The sequence below is a fragment of the Motacilla alba genome, chromosome 4A, assembly GCF_015832195.1.
Source record: "Motacilla alba alba isolate MOTALB_02 chromosome 4A, Motacilla_alba_V1.0_pri, whole genome shotgun sequence".
NCBI classification, from domain to species: domain Eukaryota; kingdom Metazoa; phylum Chordata; class Aves; order Passeriformes; family Motacillidae; genus Motacilla; species Motacilla alba.
Window position 1 is genome coordinate 11,138,984 of NC_052045.1, and position 23,389 is coordinate 11,162,372.

A 23,389-nucleotide genomic window follows, 5' to 3' on the forward strand; every position below is an offset into this window, starting at 1 on the left:
GAATACATTCGCTGCAGGAGAGGCTAAACCTGTGCTGTTTTTGAAAGATAGTTTAACTTAGAAGGAGCATTCAGATCCCTGCTGTCCATACACAATACTCACCCTGCTCTCTGAGTTTTGCCAGCAGCTTATCCAGAACTAACATTTTGCCACTGTTGGTGATGAGATGAGTGTCAGTGGTGTAAGGAGGGCCGGGCTCAGCACCATCAAACAGGTAAGGATGGTTACAGCACTTCCGCAGCTGCATCAGAATATTCAGCAGACGCATCTTATCCATTTTGCCAGCTGAATTCAGGATATCAATATCTTTCATCAGGATCCTGGTATACCTGAGGTTTTAAGGGCAGTTTTGAGCAACTTCCCAGTTTTTATTTCAATGAATGAATGAAACCCTGCAATATCACCATTCCTATTTCTGGATGTGGGACTTGGCTTTGTTTACATAACAATGAGCTAAATAACTATGAAACTGATAATAAGGATTTCTAAATTCATACCTAAATATGAAAGGGAATCCTCTGCGAGTGACAATGATCTGCCATTCACTGCATTGCTTTACACTTTCATTTTAGTAGCACTAAGTGGATTAAAAATATAACTTATTTGACAGAAAACTGCTACTCTGACCTGGCTCCTTGTCTCTTCAGGGTAAGTAGCTCTTCAGGGTTTTCTTTTCATTTCAGGTAAAACCTTTTGGTGCATACATACTTGGATCAAAGAAGGAAGCTTAGGAGGCATTTGTTCTTTCAAATAAACTTAGGGAAGGACAAAAGTTTCTCCTTTCTTCCTCCCAGCTCTTTTCATTACCCTTCCTGAGTTCTCTGAAACTTTTGCCTTTTTACAAAAGCCCTAAGACAGCTAGAAGTAAGTTTCTCTGACTGTCTCAACATGCAAATATAAGATAGAAAAGTATCAGTGTGAAGAGCTGTAGTGTTTATCAGAAAAGAATCTTACTTTGATGTAAATAACTTACCATTCTCTCTGCATTTTGCTGAGCCCAAGATAAATTTTTACTTCCTTCTTCGGAGGCAAACTCTTTTCTACTTCACCTTTTATGCGACGTAAGAGAAATGGCTTCAAAACCTACACAAATTAAAATGTTTTACACAGATAAATTGACTGCCACAAATACAAAACGAACAGATTCAATTATCTGATATTTATTCAAAACTAATCGGTATCTATTCTATCTATTGCTGTCATGGTGACTCCATGAGAAAAATTCTGCAAAACCAGGCTGTCCAGCAATGACTAAACTCACACATAAATACATGTATCCCTATATAAGAATTGCCATAATCATCCCAGTTGTTATCTAAAGAAGGGGCAAACCTCTTAAGTTTATAAAATTTCATCCTTTTTAACATAAGCCCTGTTTCATTTCCACTAGCAGGGACAAAACACACCAACATTTCAAGCATAAGCAATGCATGTTGTGGTTTCTCTGACCTCTTTTGCTACTGCAAAAAATGCCTTATCGCATGCACAGTAAAACAAAGGCAAAGGCATGCCTTTATTCAGATCAGCATGACATGTATCAGTGTACTATTCACAATAATAAATGATTTCAAAAAGATCTCAAAATTCTCCACTTTCACATCTTATGTTCAGATTTTATCTGCTTCAAATAGTAACACACAAAAAGTAGTACCTCTGATAGGATGCTTAATTCAAGAAAATTCTGATAGGCATTCCTATAACTAAAGACCTTCATGTTCATCTTTTCAACTTAAAAATAATCTGGTTTTCTTTACAGTGTGCATGCTAATGATGACATGTGATTACAGCTTTAATTACTTACAGCATGAAGTCTTTCTACAAGTTTCTGATCACCAAGACAATTTTTAGTGTCAAACCATGAGTCAAAATCCTGTGATGAGAAACAGCACAATTGGTAAGAAGAGTTTATCATCTGCACTTTTAACAGACACATACTGACTCTCTTTCATTCCAGCTGAGAGTGGCATAAACCTTGAGACTAATTACTTTTGTAAAAGAAAAATCAGGCTGCAATTCTGTGCCATCTCCCCGGTACGTTCTAACATTTGAGTCAAGTGCATCACTCTGCAGGCAAAATACCATTATACTCTGCTTAATATACAACTTTCCAGGCTCATCACTGCAGTGTCCAAGTGCTTCCCTTCAGTGCTTATGGGATGATGGGGCAGGAAGTTAAAAAAAAAACAAAAACTTGAATCCTTAAGAAAATTAGATGGACAGCAGAGCAAAAATAACATAAGCAAGTAATACAAGCACAAAGAAACATTAACAGTAAAAGAGAAGAAAGATTACTCAAGTTCTAAATTTGAAAAAAAGGCTTATGTCTATTTGGATACTTCATATTGTTGCTACTTGATTGCTTTCTCAAATTTTGCACAATTCTTGAATTATTTAAAGTATTGCACTGGCTATTAATCTGGTCTGAGGCTTCATCCACACCAACAGAATGCACTGTTTTAACAAGGCAGAGTAAGAAAAGTAGTCTACAGTAAGGCACAGAGCTTTCCCTGAACCTGGGTCATGCACAATGTCCATGTCCTACTAGGTTGGTCATTCTTCTCTTCTACTGACAGCAGCCTAGGAATCAAAATAACAACACTGTACTTCCAAACATCAACTTACATCTGCAGAATTGAAGACATCAGGTAAAAGGAAATTGAGTAATGCCCACAGCTCATGGAGGTTATTCTGTAAAGGAGTTCCTGTAAGCAGCAATCGATTTGTTGTCTTGAACTCACGTACAATCTCTGACAGCTGGAAACACAACATAGTTATCAGCACCATCTACACTAAAGCACAGTGAAAGCACAGTTTTTGAAACCTAAAACAAGGCAAATTAAACTCAGAGATAGTGAGCTACCTCTGAAATTCATATTTACCACCCTATAGCTTATAGCATCTATTTTAAAAAGACACCACAGCTAAGACTTGAAATCTGCTCAAATCAGATGCATCCTTTTGAACTGAACTAACTTCCAAGTATCAAACAATTTCAAATTTACCTTAGACTTCTCATTCTTTATTCTGTGGGCTTCATCAATTACCAGGTACCTCCAGTTAAATTTCTTGAAGACTGATTTCTCTTTAATTACCATTTCATAGGATGTAACACAAACGTCCCATTCACCAGGCATCATAACATCGCGGATAAATGCAGCCTAGGGCAGAAGAACTGGATTAGTAAGCATTTATAAATATGAACAATTTTTATGGCATTCAGGGAAAGCTGTCTCCACCACCACCACTGATGCACTAAACTAGCCCACAAAATTCATCTCAAACATCTTCTCAGTAACTGAAAGTTACTGTAACAAAAGCCTTCAATCCTTTGTACTTCAAACACAGAGAAAGCTGGAGTTAAGCAAAACAGAAATCAGTTTCTACTCAAAATTAGCTATTTGCTCTTCAGCATCATTTCTCTGTAATTCAAACAGAGTACATACAACCAAAAGGGGAAAAAACCTTCTGAATTAACTTGTCCAAAGATACAATCCATAGAAGTGTATCAAACCAACTCACAAAGCTCGCTCCCAACTATCCTCTCTTCCCCAAATAGCTCCCCTCCTCGGTCCATCTCTGTTTTGCAAGGCACATACCAAAGCAAATAAATCCTTCTACATGAAAGAACAGCATCCCATAGAAAAGCCACACAGACAGGTGCACCTGAGGCCATTTCCTCTTGTCCTATCACTTACAAAAACAAGTTCCCTCAGCTGCTCCTCCTAAGCTCTGTTCCCTTCTCTGAACACACTCCAGCACCTCAATGTCACCACTGTCCAGTACAAGGGGACAGTCATTGCCCTGGTCCTGCTGGCCACACCATGGCTGGTACAAGCCAGGATGCCACTGGTCTTCCTGGCCACACTGCCAGCTCCTATTCCCTTTCTAGAACCTTTCTACCCTCAAGCAGCAACAGCCAGCCATGCAATCGATATGAGCAGCTACAGAATTCACAGAAATATCCAGCTCATTCGTCCCCTTCAGTTAGAAAAACATTCCCTATCTATTTTAAGGCCTTCACAATGAAAGATGAAAAGCTCTCCAGCAGAATCCTAGTTACAAGGCCAGGCAGGTTTATAAAATGCAAGAGTGGGAAAAGTCACCTGAAAAAAGTGAAGAGAGCGGTAACAAAGTGAGTGCAATAATGAAAAATGAGTGCACACTGTCACATTACAAATATGGAAGAGAGATTAAAAACAGGTGCAAAAATCAAAGAGAAAGACAACAGAAAAACAGACAACTCAAAGGGCTGTACTGAGATCCCAGTCCATTACTTCATCTACTGATTTTCAGTTTTTCCTCATAGTCACAAGCATAGCATTTTGCATTTTCAACATTAATGCAGTTAGATTACTAAAATATACTGTAATTAAGGAAATAGCTTGGGGAGAATTCCACGCACCAAACTGATATTTTCTGCCAAATAATGCATAAATTTCTGAAATGTGAAGCACTTACTCTGGCATCTTTATCTCCAATAAGGCAAACAGCACGTAAGGATGGAACCCAGCGCTTGAATTCATTCATCCAGTTATGCAAAGTTGATTTTGGAACCAGGACCATGTGCGGCCCAGGAATGTTGCGGTAATGCTTCAGATAGCCTAATAAAGCTATTGTTTGCAGAGTCTTACCGAGCCCCTGCATTGACAAAGAGGGGGGAAAGAAACTTGCTGAAGTGAAATACCATAAAGAAATACTTTCAAACCATTTTCTTACTATATAATTCTGCCATTTGTTTAAAGCAAACGACAAAAAAAATGTTGCAATAAAATTTCTTTCATTACAATTTCAGATTTGAAAAACTAGACTGCTGTAGAATGAAGCACACTACTGCATGTACATGAAACACTATAAGCACTTCAATGTTGCATTTTGCTCGATAATTATCACAAAAAAATCCTAAAGATTACTGCTTACCATTTCATCTGCCAGAATGCCATTAACTCCATTTTCATACAATGAGATCATCCAGTTCAAACCTCTAACCTGATAATCTCTTAGTGTTCCTCCTTTCACATCTGTAAATGTAAGATTCCTCTAAGTAGAAAAATACTAATTCAAAGTAGAAAATTTCAATTGCAATCTGCTCAGATCATAATTACATCAAATCAATCAGAGAACTGTTTACACCATGCTTACATGAAGGGGACTCCTCGAACCGAATGCACACGTTGGAGCTTTTCCGACTCTCAGACAAGAGCTCCTCGTCCTCCTCCTGCTCCGTGCGCCTGTGGCGGTACCTACAGAAACAGCCCAACACTGATGTGTGAACAAAACCACTTCTAAACACTGCTACAAACTCCAAACTACAACAGAAGCAATCACCGACCCACAGTGTGAATGTTCTGGTATCCTGACCCAACCCTCATGCTGTTAACCCATTATTCCTCAGGAGTCATTCCAGCTTTAATTTGAAAGGCTGACTTGAAGCGCTCCCTTTCAGAGCCACAGCTATAACCTGACAATATCGTGAGTTCTCTGAGGCACTTTTTAATGAGCAACACAGAAATACAAGACACATCAGGGTGGCCTTAGACTCAATTACTTGATAATTGCAAAGTTTAGAAAAATCACATATTCAAATTTTTTAAAAATTACAATTTCTGAAATAGAATGCCAGTTTGCAAACATTCAAAAGAACTAGCTGTTTGCTATTTCAAGACCTCTCAGAGGCACTACAGGCAGACTCTGCTGCAATACTAACACAGACAGACCAGTGGGGAGAGCCAGCTGGTGCTGAGGATCCAACATCCCCACTACATGGACACTGCCTTGTCACAACCTGGTCCAGCCCCACCCTGATCCCAGTGACAGGTGCACGACCAGCTGGGTCACATCAGGTGGATTTCTGGAGTGCCCCTTCAGCATCATGCAGAAGAAATTCAATTAGTGTGCTCCAATACAGACCAAAGCATTTTACATGGCAAGAATCAGGCAACTTGCTTTAAAAGTGCATTTCTGATCCAAGGTCACACTTATGCTGATGGAGCAGATGATGCTTCCAAACCAACCAGCTGTTAAAGAAATTGATACCCCACTAATAGGAAATTGTCTGGATTTACTCAAAGTACAATTTAATTGTCTGGATTTACTGAAAGCACAATTTCTATGTACAATCTCTAAACAGATTATGTTAAAAGTCTAAGTTGTTTGAACATGTAAGAAGTCATAAATAAAAGTAACACATACTCCCCAGCTGAAATCAAACTCTGTTTTTCATCTTTCTTCATCCGTGGCCGTCCCAGCTTGACTTTCAGTGGAGATGTTGGTGATTTTTGTGCTGCAGGTTGAATAAAATGTGCAAAAAGTTCTGTCTGCTTCAGGAGGAATTCAAACCTTTTTGCTCGATCTGCTTTCTGGTTTCCAAAGTGAAGAATAAAAAAAGAAAAAGAAAAATAGTTAACTTTTCTTCATAAAAATGTATTTTTGTAAAGAAACAGGATTCAGACACTCATGAGAACAACTTATATGAGGAGCAACTGACAAGACCATCTGTTAGACAACTCAGAGGGCTACAAGCATTGTGAAACAGAGCTGGAGCTGCTTCATGGCACACCAGCAGTGGTGAAGGGACGCTTTAATCTTTGTCTACAAAAGATAAAAACAAAACTAAAGTTAAGACTTGCAGTAAGGGATGAAATCCTAACCTTGCTCATCAGTGGCAGAACTTTCATCAGCTTCTAGGCTATCAGAATTTGATCAAAGACAACAATGTAGTAGCTCTGCTTTTAGAACTGTTTCTGAAGTAATGGTTGTACCGCTTTCATTTGGGTTTGTGAAATTTGGTGCCAGATTTCAAATTTTGAGCATTTCATTTTGCCATCTCAATGGGGCACATGCACTTCACTATGTCATTCAGCAAGACGTGGCCTTCCTTATACTTCAAAGACAACATGTTGCATCATTTTAAAGAAAAATATGAAAAAATGCAAATTCTATCTGAGAGAATACAACTGTTATCAGTTTCTCTATGGGAAATCTAAACATCATGTAACACTGTACCATGTAAGGCAACGTCCATGTGATCTCATTCACATATCATGATACAAAGGACAGAAGTGAAACCGTAGTTCTGCATGGTGACCTTTCCAAGGAATACCGGACCCGCGGAACACCTTTCTGCAGGTCGCTTAGAGCAAGCAAGAGCCAACAGCAACAGCGCAATCGGCACCCCGAGGGCGGCGGAGCGATCCCGGCGCGCAATGCACCGCGCCGCCACACGAGGGCGCCGCGTTGCTGTAACAGCGCCGCACTCGCGGCAAGAACAGCGTCACCGCAGCGCCGGGGCGATCGCTGCTGGCGGCATCGCCATCCCACCGCTCCTGCCAACCTGACCGCCCAAAACAAGGCAAACAGCGGGCAAAACCTCTATGGAAAATAAACTACACAAGGGGGAAGTAGAGGCATTGATGTTTATGATCATCAGTATAAAAACAAATCCATTCAGAGGATTCGTAGTTAACAAACAATACATTAACGTTTTGGCAAAATAATCATTGTTGGTAAGGACCTATATGGAATAAAACAATATAAATTTCTGCCTGCAGTATCATAGGCTCAGTATAAACAGTATGTCTTGATAAGACAGTAAAGGTCCAGCTCACAACTGCGTAATTGATAAAAGGCAGTTTTTTGTATCTAATCCCTTTGCCTCTTAGGACAACTGAACTAACACCGTAATTTAGAGAAGTGGTAGTCATGTATTACTGTGAAACAATTTTACCTGCTTACTCAATTCATTCTCAAAGAACAGATTCACTGTAGCTCTTCTCTTTGGCTATAAATTAGGTGCTCATACACGCAGGTATCAATTTTTCCATGTCTAACAGTTCTATTCTTCCCTGACTTCTGTGATACCCAGTCCTTTCAGACTCTACAGTAATTACCTGGCATCCATTTAACATTAAAGCTTTTAAAAACAATGCAAGATAGAGGCACCAGCTTAAACCAAGAACTTACTACAAATGTCATCCAAGGAGTCTTATCACGTCCTGCAGGTTTCTGCCTCTTAGTAACACAGAAGTTGTGCAGTTACATCTCCTCTCCAGCATTACAAGCTCCCAGCACTGGTGTCAAGGACAAATCCTCTTTTGCATTGTTATGGCACACATATTATGGGGTATTTAAATAGTTAAAGCCTTGTTTCTATATGAGAAACTGGCAGCTTCAGTATTTCAATTAAGTAAGAGGTAGCTTAAGGATGCCTCTGACATGACCCAAGGAATCATCACATAAAACTGACAGAGACCAATTCAAAACAAAACGGGGAGAGTTGTAAATAAAAAAAAGGCATTAAATAGTAACTCCTTACCACAGATGGGTGTGGATAACTAAAAAAGAAACCACAAAAACAAAAAATCCACTGACAACTACCAAATATAAAAACCACAGGCTACAACTCCAAAAACCATGCAGACAAAAATACTGGAAGCATGGGACAGAATTTAACAGAACTACCACTACCTGACCTTTTAGTCACTGTGAGGGACACATGGACACCTAAATGAATCTTGATTTGGCTTTTTTTCTGACACACCCAGGCTGCAATCTTGTAACTGTGCTGATCCTGCTCCAACAACCAAGTGCCATAAAAAGCTGCAGTACATTTTCTCATCAAAGCACTTACCATCTTCTCTTCATATTCTGGATCAACTTCTTTTTCAGGTCTAGCTGCCTTTGGAGGAAGTTTGAGTTGGAATGGGGGATCATTTTTCTGGAAGTCAAAAGTTAAACATTTTATAAATACCAGTTTATTTACTTCTTTAAAAAATGTATCAAACTGAACAAATCTACAAACTGCAAGACAAGCATGCTACTTTTAAAAAATAATTATTTCAAAATGAAATGAGTGCATTCATCATATTTCACCTAAAGCAAAACCTCATGTCCACAATGAAACTAAAAATCCTCTTATTTGTCACTACAAGCAAGATACAAATAGAAAGAAATTACTGAAAGAGCACTAAGTTTAATATCTCACAGAAATCTCACTGTAAAAGCATCATTAAGTTTAATATCTTGAAAAGATCCTTTAAAAAATTTAACATCTTTGTTTTCTAAATGTCAGATTCCTAACTCTAAGTTGCTGACACTTGCATTTCGGTTGGGTTTTGTCTGTTTCCACTTCTAGATGAAGAGTCACAAGTTCAGTTGGAAACACAGCTTAATTATACTTAACCATAAACCTAGGAAGACACACAACCAACCAATTCAATCCATGCAGCAACAACTCCATGGTTCACTGTCAGCAGAAGAACCACTTCATTTACTATATATGAAATAAATCTAAGGAACTGTAACTAAATTGCAACTTTTGTAGTTGATGATATTCATACCCGTCTTTAATTGTGAAGCTCAAAGCAGGGTTCATACAACTATATTGGTAAAATGATGAAATGGTATGTTTTTCCCCCCCTAATTAAGGAAATCTTTCCTAATTGGTCTTTGAAATATGCCAATAAAAAATAAACCTATTTTGAGATGCCTTCAATTCTAAATATGTTTTTGAAAAGCTCTGAATAAACTGGAAGAAGCTGCCAGAGTGCATGTTGGCATAAAATATACCAGAGCAGAGCACAAATCCGCTTTAAGTATCAGACTACTATTAAGTACATTAAAATAAGAATTACACTAAACTATTCGGGGTCTAGCAGCAAAACCAGGCCAAAATGGTACCAAATATTTTAAAATCTGTCAAGCAACATTGCATTTAAATTTCAGAACTGTTACTGATAAATACACATGCCAGCTTCTTCTTTAGGCACAACCATGCAAATGGGAGGAATATTTTCTGAAGTCAGAGATTACTGTTTCAAGTTTGGCCCAAAGCCACAATTCTCCGCAGAGGTGAACAGTACTAAGTGTATAATGAAGCTGCTTGACAGCTTCATGATTTATAAAATGCTCCAGCTCACCTGTGCAAGGCCAAATGTTGCAAATAGGTAATTTAGAAATATTAGAAATATTCTATTCACTTCAATGTTCTTCAATCACACAGGTAATGAGCTCATCTCAGAAAGCAAAGTTACTCCAACATGCCAAAGAGAGGTCATACAGAGGTGTGTATTCACACCTCCACTACATTACAAAACAATATACACTCCAAAAAGAGACTGGCATTGCTAATATCAGGTCCAGTCCTTCAGCTGAAGTGTCAAATTCTTCCTTAAATGAAAACAAGTTGACAGTAGGCCATTTCAGGCACTGCCCTCACTTGCCCTAGAAATAAATTACATAGATATGTGCTACAGCAAAAAAAGCTATCTGTCTACCTCATGTAAGTATGACGTTTCTTCAAGCAGAACAACTCAATATTATGAGAATCCCTTCAAACTGAAAGTTTTCCAAGTAAATTGCAATGCAATATTATCTTGCTAAGCCCCAAGGCAGACAGCTGCAATGCCAGTTCTGTTCTTACTCAGTTTATCCCAGAAGGATAAAATTTATGGAGGCATACAAATCAAATTTATTCTGAAGTAAGTATTTCTGAATAACACACTGAGTTAAAACAGTCAATGAGCTGACATGTTACTGCAGCCACAGCACATAAAAGCACAGTGAACACCTTACCCTTAAAAGAGAAAACACACTGTCCCTGCCTCTCCCACTACTCATTGCAGTGTTTCTGTTGAATATTGATGGCTCCACAGTATCAGAAATAACCAACAGGAGATTATCAAAAGCCAGTGAAAGAGACAAACGTGACACACGCATCGCTGTGCCCCTTCTCTTCCTCACAACAGGGACCATGTGCTGCAGGCTCACTGAACCACTGCTCAGTGCCAGCGGTGCCAGGCAGGCAGGGACAGGGTCATATCCAGAGCTGCTTCCGCATAATGCTCTGAGCTACAAAAATCCACACTTTGACAACTACTAGATTTTGGTATGAGTAAGAATACCTCCCCCTAACAACTGGACCATGTAGCTTTATACAACACAGAAACAAAATATTTCACGAAGTCTGAGAGTTTTTCCCTAGAAACTTTACACATCACATCTCCATCGTGTAGAGGGCTGACTTGGCAGGAACCAGGACAGCAGAAGTCTCTGTGCAATTCACCACCACAGAAGTAGTTTCATTTTTAGCTCAGGAAACTCACCAGTAACAATTTGTCTCTACTCTAGAACCTATTTCCATTATAGATTAAACAGTCCCCTAAAAACTGCTGTCATTTAAACACAACATCCACACAGCACTTTCAAAAAATCCTGAGTATTCCAAGGATACAAACTACCCTAAACAGAGTTCCCAAATTCTGGCTGAGAGATGTCTATCCAGAGAGTTTAACAGTCCTAAAGTGAGGAGGCCCCATGAACACCTGAAAAAACAACTGGGAACAAGTACTGCTGCTGATTTAGTTGACTCTACCCTTGCAACTTGTGCTACTGAAAACTCTGAACAGATGCACAAAGAATAATTAGGACTCCTTCTGTGTTGAACTCACACCTAAAAGGTGGAAATACATTTCCAAATAGCCTGTAAGACAGTTTTGGTAGTACAACAAAGACTATTTATGAAGTAAAGCACTGAGAGGAGAGCAGAGCAGAACAGGTTGCCTGCCTGCCACTGTTGTGCAGATGCTGTGACTGTACAGTTGACATGCATAAAATTTTGCAAAGTTGAATACAATAGAGAAATAGCCCTTAAACATTTTCTCTAGAGCAACCAAGTAAAGTGTCCCATAACTGTTTGTATACATAACAAAATAAAGCTTCAAATATTCTTTACAGGCAAAAAGGACTGTCAGTAACTGGGATAAAACACCTAAATGTACTCTTATCAGCAGTTCCGCTATCCTCTCCAGTATCAGAAATATATGATGTACGGTCCTCATTCCTACTAAGTTTTTCCTAAGATTCATTCTTCGGATTAAATCTTGTTCTGTTTCCAAGGATACCTGAATACGTCACTTTCGACATGCCTTGTGTCTTTCTTCCAAAAGCCTAAGGAGAGGCGGCTGGCAGCCATACGTGCTCTCTCGAGGGGCTAATTCTGCACTAGGGCACAATTCGAGCTGGGCAGAAGCAGCGGCAGGCCCTGACCCCTGTCAGCCGCCAACTCTCCGGGCCGCCCCCCCGACATTCCCTCCCCGAGCCCTCGGAGCTGCCGGCTCCGGGACAGCTTTCCCCGGGGCGCGGGAAAGGAAACAACAGGGCGGGGGCTCCGCGGGACGGGCCGCGGGGCTGGCAGGGGCTCCGCGGGGCTCCACGGCCCCAGCCCCGGGCCGCAGGAACGGGCCGGGGGTATCGCAGGGCGGCGGGCACGGCGGCCGCTGCCGGGGCGATGCGCAGGGCAGGCTCGGGGCCGGGGCTGCGTCCGGGCCCGCAGGGCGCTCCGGGCCGCGGCGGAGGGGCCCGGGCGGCCTCAGGGCCGGGGCGGCGCGGGCCGAGCAGGGGCTGCAGGAGGGGGCGACCGGGCCGGGTTCCACCACCCGCAGGGGTCCCCCGGGGCGGAGCGGTACCTCATCGGCGCCGGGCTCCTGCGCGGCGGCCGTGGCGCAGGACGTGGAGGCGCGGGGCTCCTCGCCGGGGCCCGGCTCCATGTTGAGCTCGGCGGGCGCCGGGGGGGCGGGGGCGGCCCCAGCGCCCCTCGCGCCGCGCGGCCCCGCCCCTCCGGCCGGCCCGCGCCGCGCGGCTCTCGCGATAGCTGCGCGGATCTCGCGATAGCTGCGCGGGCCGCCCCGGGGCAGCGCGGCTGCCCACAGAGCCGCGCAGCGGCACAGCCGCGGTGGGGTGGAACGCGCCATAAAGATCATGTTGTTCCACCACCCTGCCATGGGCAGGGACGCTTTACGCTATCCCAGGTTGCTCCAAGCTCCCTCCAACCTGGCCTTGGACGCTTCCCGGGATCCAGGGGCGGCCACATCTTCTCTGGGAAACCTGTGCCAGGGCCTCACCACCCTCACATTAAAGAATTTCTTACTAGTAATCCAAATCTCTCCTCTTAGTTTAAAACCGTTCCCCCTTGTCCTATCTGCCCATGTAAAATGTTGCTCTCACCACGTCATGAGCCCCTTCCCGAACTGAAAGGCTCAATAAGCTCTCCCCAGCGCCTCCTGTCCCCACGGCAGAGCTGCTCCAGCCCCTGGAATGGCTCCAGCGTGTCCTGTCATGCTGGGGACCGCAGAGCTGGGTGCGGTGTCCCAGAGCCGGGCACAGGGCCGCTATCCTCCCTCGGCCTGCCACCCTCGCTGCTTTGGGTTCAGCCCAGCAGCTCCAAACCCTGCTGCAAGTGGCAAGTGTGCTTTCCTAAACCGCCCCAGAGAAAAAAATCATCTGTTAACATCTGCAGCTCTAAGAGGTGCCAGTGGAGCTCACAAAGCAAAAGTAGCTTACTTTTTTATTCCCTGAGCGATTTTAAATTCAGCAGTGTTTGCGTATTTCTTTTGAAAATTGCAATGATGAAGCCACTCAGTTTAGTTACTGGCCACGCACATATTTCTGACTGTCCATGCAAGACATTCAGATTTTCAGCTGCTGAGCTGTAATTTTGCTCATACTGCTAAAGAATCCCAAAACAGTCCTTGAACTGGTAGACTTTAAAAACATAGCACCAAATCAGCCATGTTCCATGGTGATTACTTACAAAGGCAGTAGCATGAGCATTTTGTCCAGTGGCAGCAATGAAACCTCAGCCCAGTGGGCAGAATGAGAAAAAAATGCTCCTTCAGTCCAGTAAAAAGCTCAGTAACTATCATCAAAATATTTTTGCACAACTCAACAACTAAGCTGAGCAAATGGGTTATTGCAGATCTCATATGCTGCATTTAGAAAAACTTCTGAGACCTCTATTCCATCCATACATGGGTTCCAAAGAAGTGCCAGTAACATATGTCTGAACTGTTTCCATGACTGCCTGATTACTCTAAAATTCAGTATCTGCTTTATGGCCCATCATAGACAATCTAAGCTCCAAACTCCCCTTTTTCATGTTGTGAAACAGCTGCAAAGCAGTAACAGTGCTGTTCCAAATTATTTAGCACCTTCTGTGTATGCTTCATCATCCACACAAAAAGCAAGGCCCACAGCATCTGCAGTAGCCCTTGCACATGATTTATTTTTAAAAGCTTTGGGAAGGACATTTTTCATAGAGCAATCGAGAAGAGTGACGTTTGATGACTGGTTTTGAAAGAGTACTTACTCCAAATAGCTTTTCCAAGCAGCACTCTGTAGAAAATGAAGCTTACCATTAGCTATGAGAAAGTCTCTAAGGTGAGAAAATTCCAGTCCATGCCGTGGTTGTTCTTAACCTTCAGAGCAAATAGCTCACTAACCACTTTTAATATCTGACTTTCCTTCTCCACTTTCAAATGCTTGAAGCTTCTGTTTATGCAGAACACTCTCAAGTGTTTGTCACAGCTTGTTTTTTCCTTGGAATTCACAGGAACATTGCATGCTGTACAAAACAATCGAGCTGCTGCTTTTATGAAAGATCTCTTTTGGCTATTTTTTGCTTGTGTGCTTCACATTTACATTTGACACTTTGCAAAGATGTTCTTAGCTGCTTCTCTTAGACTATGCTGTGTATTCCCTGTGGATCTACAGCAGTGGCTGAAAAAACCACTTAGTCACCCAACAGTATTATCATGTGATAATCTAATTAATTGTTTTTTAAAAGTAGGAAGTGCTTTTTTTGTACTTACTTTGTAGACTAGATTTTGTAGTCATATTTGAAAAATTCTACTGAATATATCTAATTGCTTGGATTTCTTTTTTCATGCGTTGGGAGGCAAGGGGCTAGTTGTTCTGTTAACATTGTAGATTTAGCTGTTAGCTCCTTGTTTTCCCAGGTTTATTACTCTGTATTTTACAGTCTGCCAGATACAATCACCAGAACTGAATGTGAGGTCTCCTACACCCCAATGCAGCAGGCCTCCTCTGCCCATACTGTATGATGAGAATTATTTCATTGTTTCCTTGTCAAATTTAAAAAGAGAAATTGCAGGCTCACTGTTACCCGCTTGTGTGTTTTAAACACTGATGAGATATCTAAAGAGCTGATAAGATACACATCCAGTGACATTTTATATACTATCCAGGTAGTTCCATAAGATTTTAAAATTTTGGACAATGATCACTCAACCTTTTCCAAATTGTAGCAGTCTTCCTTTCTCTAGCAGAGATGTAACTGGGTTTGGGTAACTTCTTAAACAAATCTTAGTATTCTGTGGAATTACTTTCTAGGCCAAATTGTTATACAAGCCCCTTTGTGTGAGCTGACAAATGCTGGACCCTTAACCCAGCTGGCTGCTGAATTCACGAGAACAAATAAACTCAACACACCAAGAATCTGCCAAATCCATGCAAGGCCACCAAGGTAGCAACAAAAGGTTTGGAACTCCGACCACAGCTGAAGAGCAGTGGCTATGGCTGCTAACTGGAAAGGGAGTGAGAGGACTATGTAGGCACCTGCTGAAAAAAGAGGAGCCTTCAAAGACCTTCTGAGCCCCTTGGTAAGCAGGCGGGGCTGTCACACCAACCAAGAAACTCCGTGTTGGTGAAATGGAGCCGTGTGAACGCACCGTGGGGATGGTGACCTGCTGTCAGCAGTAAAACCTTGATTCTGTAGAAAACAACAGCTTAAATAATAAAATGTGTCTTAGATATCAGTTGTGATGCGTGTCTTTGCAGACTTGAAGTCCGATTTCCGAGTGGCAGTGCCGCTGCCACGTGCCACCAGGTGGCAACACCGACCTGTGCTCAGCTCGGCAGTCCCGACAAGGGGACCCGGCAGCCAGAGGACCATTGGGTGTGAATGCTGCTCAGTCTTGAAACCAATTTCATCAAGAATAGGGAAAAAAAATTACTTTGTAAACCATCTTATACTTGCTGTTGTTTAATTATCTCTATAACTGTATCACGTACATATAGCACTTTCCCATAGAATGGCAAAAGGGTTTTGTTAAGAAGGGCCTTGGGAAGGCTGTATCCTGTTACTCTGGGATCTCTCCACTCCCACGTGCACGTTCAGGAGGTTCTCCACTGAATGCCATAGTCCAAAATGCACTTCTAGGACACTGGTCATTTCTAGCTTAATCGTACAGCAATTAACTTTAACCACAACTGTGCAATGCACGTTAACTGTAAACAATAAACAGCTTTATAATTCAGCTTTATATATAAACAGCAGGATCTGGAAGCAACACAGCTATCTCTCGGGTATTTGCTAGTTGACTTGACTAGTTGCCACCTTTATCTCCATGCCTGCATCATCCTCCAAGTGTGATCAACCACAGTAACCACACGTTACCCTGACTGCAGCAGTGCTAACGACTTGCTTAAAATGCTTATATCAAGTGTTGCTATTTTAATATTGCTGTTAGTAACAGGGTATTTTTCTACAAGTAACCTTGGCTATGTCCAGTAGCACAGTTCTATGCATTCTTGCACTTACCTGTTTCAATCACTTCCTTATTTCACAGGTTCCCTTCCAAGTTTACCAGCTTCAGGGTTCCAGATTATTTTCTTGTTCACAGGATTAAAAAGAAGCCTAGGACTCCTCCTCTAGAGCTTACAATACAGAAGGTACTTCTCAAATGGGCTCTTGGCTTATGTGCCACGCATTTGTAAGCCAGGTTTTGCTGAAGATGCCATTTCTGAGGATGTCCATGGCTGCAGGGCTTTGCAGCAGCCGAGACGAGAGCAGCACAGTTCACAAACAAATGCTCCCTGATTCTGCATCAGTGACACGCAGCAATCTGCCCTCATAGACTTGACATTGAGTATTCTTGTAGAAAAGGGTTTGCATGTTGTTGTTGTTATTGCTTGGGAGTTTTGTCAGGGGTTTTTTTGCTTGTTTTTTTTTCCTCTTGTTTGTTTGTGGGTTTTTGTTTTGGTGGGGTTTTTTTGGGTTTTTTGGGTTTTTTGTTTGTTTTTTTTTTTTGTGGTGCAGGCTTCATATCAACACATCAATTTTCTGTATCAAGTTTTCATTTCACCCAATGGAGAGTCTCTGGTGTTGCCAGTAGGGTTTGCAAATGCAAGACCACATTCAGCATTGGGAACTATAACAAAATAGCTAATGTGTCCTTTGTATCTGGTTCAAAGTGTTGATAGCTGTACAAATACTCTTTGTTTTTACAACTTTATCCCAATATTGCATTTTTAATCCAGGCTTTAGTAGCCAGAGCTTTATTGTGGTACTGGAAAGTCTTCTAACATCCCTGTATTTCCCAACTACGCAGTTTTTTGCTTAATTTTTTTTTTTTTTTTTTTTTTTTTTTTTTTTTTTTTTTTTTTTTTTGGCTGCGTGTTCATTTTTGCACTGGGAGAGCCAGGAGCTCTCACAGTTTGTGTTCCTGACCCCTTGTACTGTTACTGGTGTTTCTGCAGGTGAGCAGTGGGTTAGTTCTGGATTCTAAAAAACAAAATTGATTCTAACAAAGAGAGTTACTATTTTTTCCTCAGATCAGCCCAGCAAAACAACTCAACTGCCCACGCACACAGGGGCCAGTGCCAATACAGCAGCAAAACAGATCTACAGCAAGATGAAGGGTGGGATTGCAGCCACACTAATTTGTATCAGTTTAAGCTACCATAACAAGGTTTAATAAACAGTTTTACAACTGTGTATTCTGTCCTGAATGCCAGATTTTGCCCACCTACAAACAATGATGTCATCCACATATAACAATGATGGGTGATTCCTTTGGAGGTCATAAAATATTTCCTGCTGTAATAAGCCACTACTTTGCCAAAACCTGAGCACTGTCTCAAGAAGACAGTCCCTGACCAGAAGAGCACTTTAAAAGAGATTTTAGATCAAAGCAAAAGCTGTCAAAAGTTTCCTCCAACTGCAATGAAGCTGAAGCATAATTTGCTACTCCCTGCAATGGCTTCTTTTTCTCCCTAACCTATGCAGTCATTTTGCAATATTGAAAGCCTATAAAAACAAAGTGCTCTTAACAAAGACAGAGCATTATAAAATTTGGAATATTTGTGAGAATCCAGTGAGCAGGCTGGTGCAGTACAGACTTTAACTCTTTTAAAGGTTGCTTGAGATTCTTTGTTCACAAAGAATTCTCTTACTTCTTTGCCCAAAACAAATTATCTCTCTCTTAACCAAAAGCCTGTGGGTTTGATTTCACACCGATCACAGATTATTTGTAAACATACCAGTTCTTGTTTAAAGGTTTTAGCATGCACCAGGATTTCCTTTCAATACAGGAAATGCACAAAAGGATGCTGCAAAGTGCTGCCTGCCTAAGCCTTGCAAACATGGCAGATCCATTCCATAAGCCAAAAGCCATCACTTCAGTTACCACAGGCTTTACCCTGCTGTGAAAATACTTGTAATCTTGTCCTTTATATCTATTTTTACTTGTAAACATCTACACACTATGAAAAGCTCGACTGAAGCTATTGTATTTTCCAGAGTACTATCCATTTCTGCTGAGGGGTCTGTTAGACAAAAGTATTTTATCTTAGTCCACATAAGATATGTGTCTGCTTTTCCCCTTGCTGTCCTTTTTTCTTTTTCTTTTTCTTTTTTTTTTTCTGCTATTTTGCTTCCCTGACTGCCTGGGCCTTCTTTCTTCCTCATCCTGTACTGATTCTTCCTTTTTTGTAACAGTCTCAAACACACAGCTGCCATCAAAACAATCCCTCCTTTCCTGCATTTGCATTCTCCACACTGAGCAACCTTTTACACACAGAGCTCAGAAATCTGATCTGTTTGCTGTATTTTGGTGTATTGCTTTATGCTCTATTTGCTGTATTTTGCTCTATTCAATCATAATTAAACATACTTAATTGCCTAGAGAGGGAAGTTCTCTCACCCACAGTTCTTCCACCAGCATGAAAATTTCTCCCAAGTGTAATGGGTAGGGTTCCTATTTATTGTCAGGCGTTTTTGGGCAATCTAGAGAACAGAGGCAGGCAGTGTCCTCTGTTAATTCTCCTGGGTTCATTTTCTCATCACTCCTGAGTGTTCTCTGTTCTCAGCAGGACTATTTGGGCAAAGCTGAGACCCATCCTCCAGCTCATGGTGAGTCTTCCACATTTATGAGTCTGAAAACAGCTAGACAGATATTTTTTCATCTAAACATAAAACTACAGCCTTCTTCTTCCATCTGTTTCTTCAGGCCTTCCTGGGACCCTTCTTTAAGCTTCCCATCCAAACTTCAGGCTGCTCCAGATAGTCTGGAGTAAACGGGTCGCAGCAAATCCTCACTTTCAGGATATTGAAATTCAAATAATCATTTGTTATTTCTGATCTGGAAGAGGCATATCATAATCTTGATGTCAAATGGATTATTTTGAATTCTTTTAACAAAGTAAAGAAGGTAAACTCCTTGAAATTGCTATATAAAGTAGACCTCATGTGTGAGCTGAGTACTGTACTGGTCATTGTTGTGTATGAAAAATGAAGTAGATTTTTCTTAATTCATAAAAGTAATTAGGACAATTATAATAGAAATTTTGGATCTTTAAAAAAGCCTTTGTATCTCCTCCCTCAACTGCAAGGATTATTTGCTCACCTTGAGGGGCCAGTAATATCATCACCCCATGAGGAAATCCTCAGAAAATGTTTGCTACTGATTCACATGTGGAAAGGAACAGCCATGACTTACTTCATCACCTGTGTAGACATCATAAAATTGTTTACTAGTCTGCAAACAGAAGCTGAAAATTAGCAAGTCCACAAATTTTAGTGTGTGCTTTTGTGGATGACAGAGAAGAGAGAAACCTCTCATCTGGCAAAAGAGCCAGGGCAGAGGTTTGAACCAAAGTGAACCTGTTTGTTGCCACTCCCACTTCAGAAAAAGAGTTTTACATTTGCAAATAAATGCACTATTCAGCAGAACTCCAGTCTTCCACCAGCTACTTTCCTAAACAGTTGACTTTGCTATGAGATGCTGGATGTCTGCAGCTTTTTCACAGAGGAGGTTAGTGCCAGAGGGCGTTGGTCTGTTTTCTGAAAGGGATTGACAGAGTTCTCCCTATGTGTCATGAGAGCTTTTGGTAAAATTAGATTCTGCCCTGTCCACAACAATAAAGGCCATCCCTACACACAGCTTACATAGTTCAGAGCTTCCTGGAGCAAAACCACAGCAACGTTCGTCCGTTGTCTTTTTTTGTTTTCACAATGACTCCTGCTCCAAAATCAGGTGTCTGCCCATGGGGTGTCACTGCCACCAAGGTCCTGGGGGTGACAGAGCACGAACCAGGCAGAATATATTCATCAATCAAACAGTGCAGATGGGTCAGCATCACCCTGGGCCTGTGGTCAGGCTCCGGTTTTGGTAGTTAATTGTTTCAACAACAGCAATAAATCGTGACTCTGAGGATCTGAGTGCATTCCTCCTTTAGACCTGATTTGTATGGTGAGGACAGGCTGTTGAAAGGAAGAGCAGGGGCTGAATTATCCCGTGACTTCGCTAAATTTGTCCTTGTGAATGGAGAGAGAGAGAGTGAAATACTTGTCTGCAGGGGGGAGCAGAGTGGTAAGTGTCAGGAACAGCTGGAACATATATACTGTGTCATGTCTTTTTGTGGCACTGGGCTTCTCTGCTTGCTGAGAGAATGCTGCAGAGGCATGTTAGCATTCTGCTGAGTAAGTGTGGTGTGAGTTCCATATGTAAACAGGGATCAGTTGCTAGATGAGAGAAAAAGGCTGTTCTCCCAGGGCTGTCTCTTGCATGCACCTCAACCTTCTCAACGCCTGCGTGGTGTTGTAAATTAAATGTGAAGCTAGCTTCTGAGAAAACTATCTGCTTGTGGAAATGTCAGTTGAAATAACTCTGGCATCTCTTTCTCCTTTTATACCTATAAATTTGTGAATTAAATAAATCCTTCTGATTTTTTCCATCCTCTCCATCCTGATTATCCATTTGTGCCCAAGGAAATAAGAGCTTTCACTACTCTCAATATTAATGATAACAGCATCAGTTGCTGTGCAACATAGAAATGGAGAAGCTTAAATAGCAGACTTAACTTCTATCAGTGGTCTGTCAAGTCTTGAAGGAGTTTCCCATCAATGCAAGTAGCCATTTTGTTCTCTTCTGCTTTATTAGTGTTATTTTCCTCTGGAACATCAGTAGCCTAAGTTAGAAAATGAAAGGAATACACCAGTACTTCCATGACAAACTGGCCATGGTTGCTCCGGTCTGTGCTAGTGGCACATACGAGGTTAGTCTGGGGAGGGCGGTGTTGGTTCATGTGGCAAGATTTTGACAGCAGAGGGGCTGCAGGGGTGACATCTGTGAGAAGCTGGCAGATGCTTCCTCCATGTCCAACAGAGGCAAGACCAGCTGGCTCCAAGACAGACATGCCACTGGCCAAGGCCAAGCTGATCAGGGACAGTGGTAGCACCTCTGGATAATTACCTTAGGAAGGGGAAAACAACCTGTTCAGCAGTAGAAGAGAGGATTGAGAACTTTCCATTCTATTTCCAACATCAGTTCACCCTCTACATGTGTCTTCAACTGTAAGATTTTTAAAACAAAGACACTGTCATTCACCATCATGATGATGGATGTAAGAAAATAATTTAATTATTTAAATGTGGCTGAAACATTTGTGCATGGATCAGGACAAAAGTGAAATCCCATTTCTTCTATCAGGATGAGAAACTATTAATTTGTAAGCCTGTTATTGCCAAACACGTGCGTGAGTGGTACATGATCAGCACAATGAAAGTTGTCAGTGTAAGAAAATAACTTTATTTGCTCTTTTAGTGTTTGGAGCACAAATACCAAGAAGGCAACAGCAGCTTTCATAACAAACACATTAACCCCCACATGCTCTGCTTAATTATGGCTTCCTGTATTTCTCCTCAGGCTACTGGCATCATAAGTAAGCTGGCACAGATTTGATTCATTCTGAATGTGCTGGGTGCAAGTGGCCGGGCAGGTGCTTCGCAGGCAGCTGAGCCATTCCAGCAGTTCCAGAGGACAGGAGCCTGTGACAGAGGAGTGACACATCGAGCAGGGAACAGAATCGCTGCACCCCTCCCTGTCACCATGGCTACCACTCAGCAGGCGGGTTTTGGGCAGAAGTGCCAATTTAAGCAACTGCTGATTTCTTCTTATTGCCCCTGCATCACCCCCTCCCTTGATAAGGTACATGCTATTGCAGGCCACAGCATTTATCAGATCAGGAAACTAGTCCTGATACAGCTGGAAAATAATCCCTCTCTCTCTTTTTTGACTCATTCTTTTCCAAACAGTCAGGTTTGTGATTCAGTTCCTCATGTAGACACAGAAATACACCATGTCTGCACAGTGGAGCTGATGGCAGAAGTGCAGGGACAAGGACTGCTGGTGATTTAAGCAGCATTATCACAGATCACAGCAAAGACAGAGCCAGAGCTCTCCTTAAGGCTGTGGTCTGCTATTCAATGTTTAAATTCGTTTGGTAGCCCAAGCTCCTTTTTCCCCAGTCCTGTCCCCTCCCCATTCCCTCTGTTGCCTTTCTGCAAGTGGTTATGCAGCTGCACAAGGGAAGCCATCTGTCTGAAGCAAGATCCAGTAAAAAATGGATATTGTCAGGACAGTGCAGGGATAACACATGAATGGATCCCAACTCATTTTATTTTGACATTTGGACGTTTTAAAGCCTTTAGTTTTAGGCTACTGTATCTGTGAGGGTGACACAGGCAAGTCACATATGGAAGGAAAGTGTGACTTTCTTTCCCTAAATAAGTTCCATGGCTGGATATATCTCTCCAAGAAGAAGTGTTGCAAAGCCTTGTTCACAAACCTGCTATTAAACGTGAAGTTGTTAAAACATCACTGTGGATAATGGATAAATGGAGCTGAGTGAAGGTGGTAGTAGAATATAAAATTGGGAATCAAATAATACTGCAAGACTGCATGAAAGCCATTCTCAAATAAAAACATATCTAAAAAAGTCAGAGCACATTTGAAATATGTTTGTAGTTTACTCATGTCAGTTTTCATTTACTGTAGGATTTTTTTGAGACCAGTGATAATGTAAAGCACTAGCAACAGGAATCTATGAGTTTGAACAGATTTATTTATATTTTATGTGAATTTACATAGGGCCTATATTTATACAGTTACGTAATTAAGAGTACATATATATTAAATAAATATAATAATAAATACTTATTGCAATCACCTTTTTGCTTAAAAACTTGAAAAACACGTTTCTAGTTTGTGAGATTCGAGAAGTGACACTGCAAGCTGTTTTCAGCCTGCCCTGCCAACGAGCCCTGGCAGAGACCTGAAAAATTCTGTGAAAAGATAAACTCTGCCATGGGCGTGCTGGTGCTGATCACACCTTGCCGAGTCAGGCTGCACTGTGAGTGCTGTGCCTGGCCAGGGGCACGAGAGACTCCTCTGCGTAAGACTCGTGAAGGCAGTGAAGAACCACTGCGTCCTCTTTAAATAAGGCAGAGTTTTACAAGTCTTCTGAAAAATGAACA

The 23,389-nt window shown here is 41.7% G+C and overlaps 1 protein-coding gene across 1 annotated transcript in view; it reads right to left on the reverse strand.

Moving 5' to 3' along the window:
- SMARCA1 (SWI/SNF related, matrix associated, actin dependent regulator of chromatin, subfamily a, member 1) overlaps nucleotides 1-12,761 on the reverse strand; it is a 34,666-nt gene extending 21,905 nt beyond the window's left edge. Inside the window, exons 1-11 of the mRNA XM_038122638.1 lie at nucleotides 12,462-12,761; nucleotides 8,627-8,713; nucleotides 6,190-6,356; nucleotides 5,140-5,240; nucleotides 4,918-5,018; nucleotides 4,459-4,638; nucleotides 3,003-3,158; nucleotides 2,623-2,754; nucleotides 1,802-1,870; nucleotides 974-1,083; nucleotides 103-329 (exon numbers count right to left, since the gene is read on the reverse strand). Coding sequence (XP_037978566.1) covers nucleotides 103-329; nucleotides 974-1,083; nucleotides 1,802-1,870; nucleotides 2,623-2,754; nucleotides 3,003-3,158; nucleotides 4,459-4,638; nucleotides 4,918-5,018; nucleotides 5,140-5,240; nucleotides 6,190-6,356; nucleotides 8,627-8,713; nucleotides 12,462-12,755 — 1,624 coding nt within the window. The 5' untranslated portion in view covers nucleotides 12,756-12,761. The remainder of the gene's footprint in view (nucleotides 1-102; nucleotides 330-973; nucleotides 1,084-1,801; nucleotides 1,871-2,622; nucleotides 2,755-3,002; nucleotides 3,159-4,458; nucleotides 4,639-4,917; nucleotides 5,019-5,139; nucleotides 5,241-6,189; nucleotides 6,357-8,626; nucleotides 8,714-12,461) is intronic.
- Nucleotides 12,762-23,389: the final 10,628 nt, after the last annotated feature.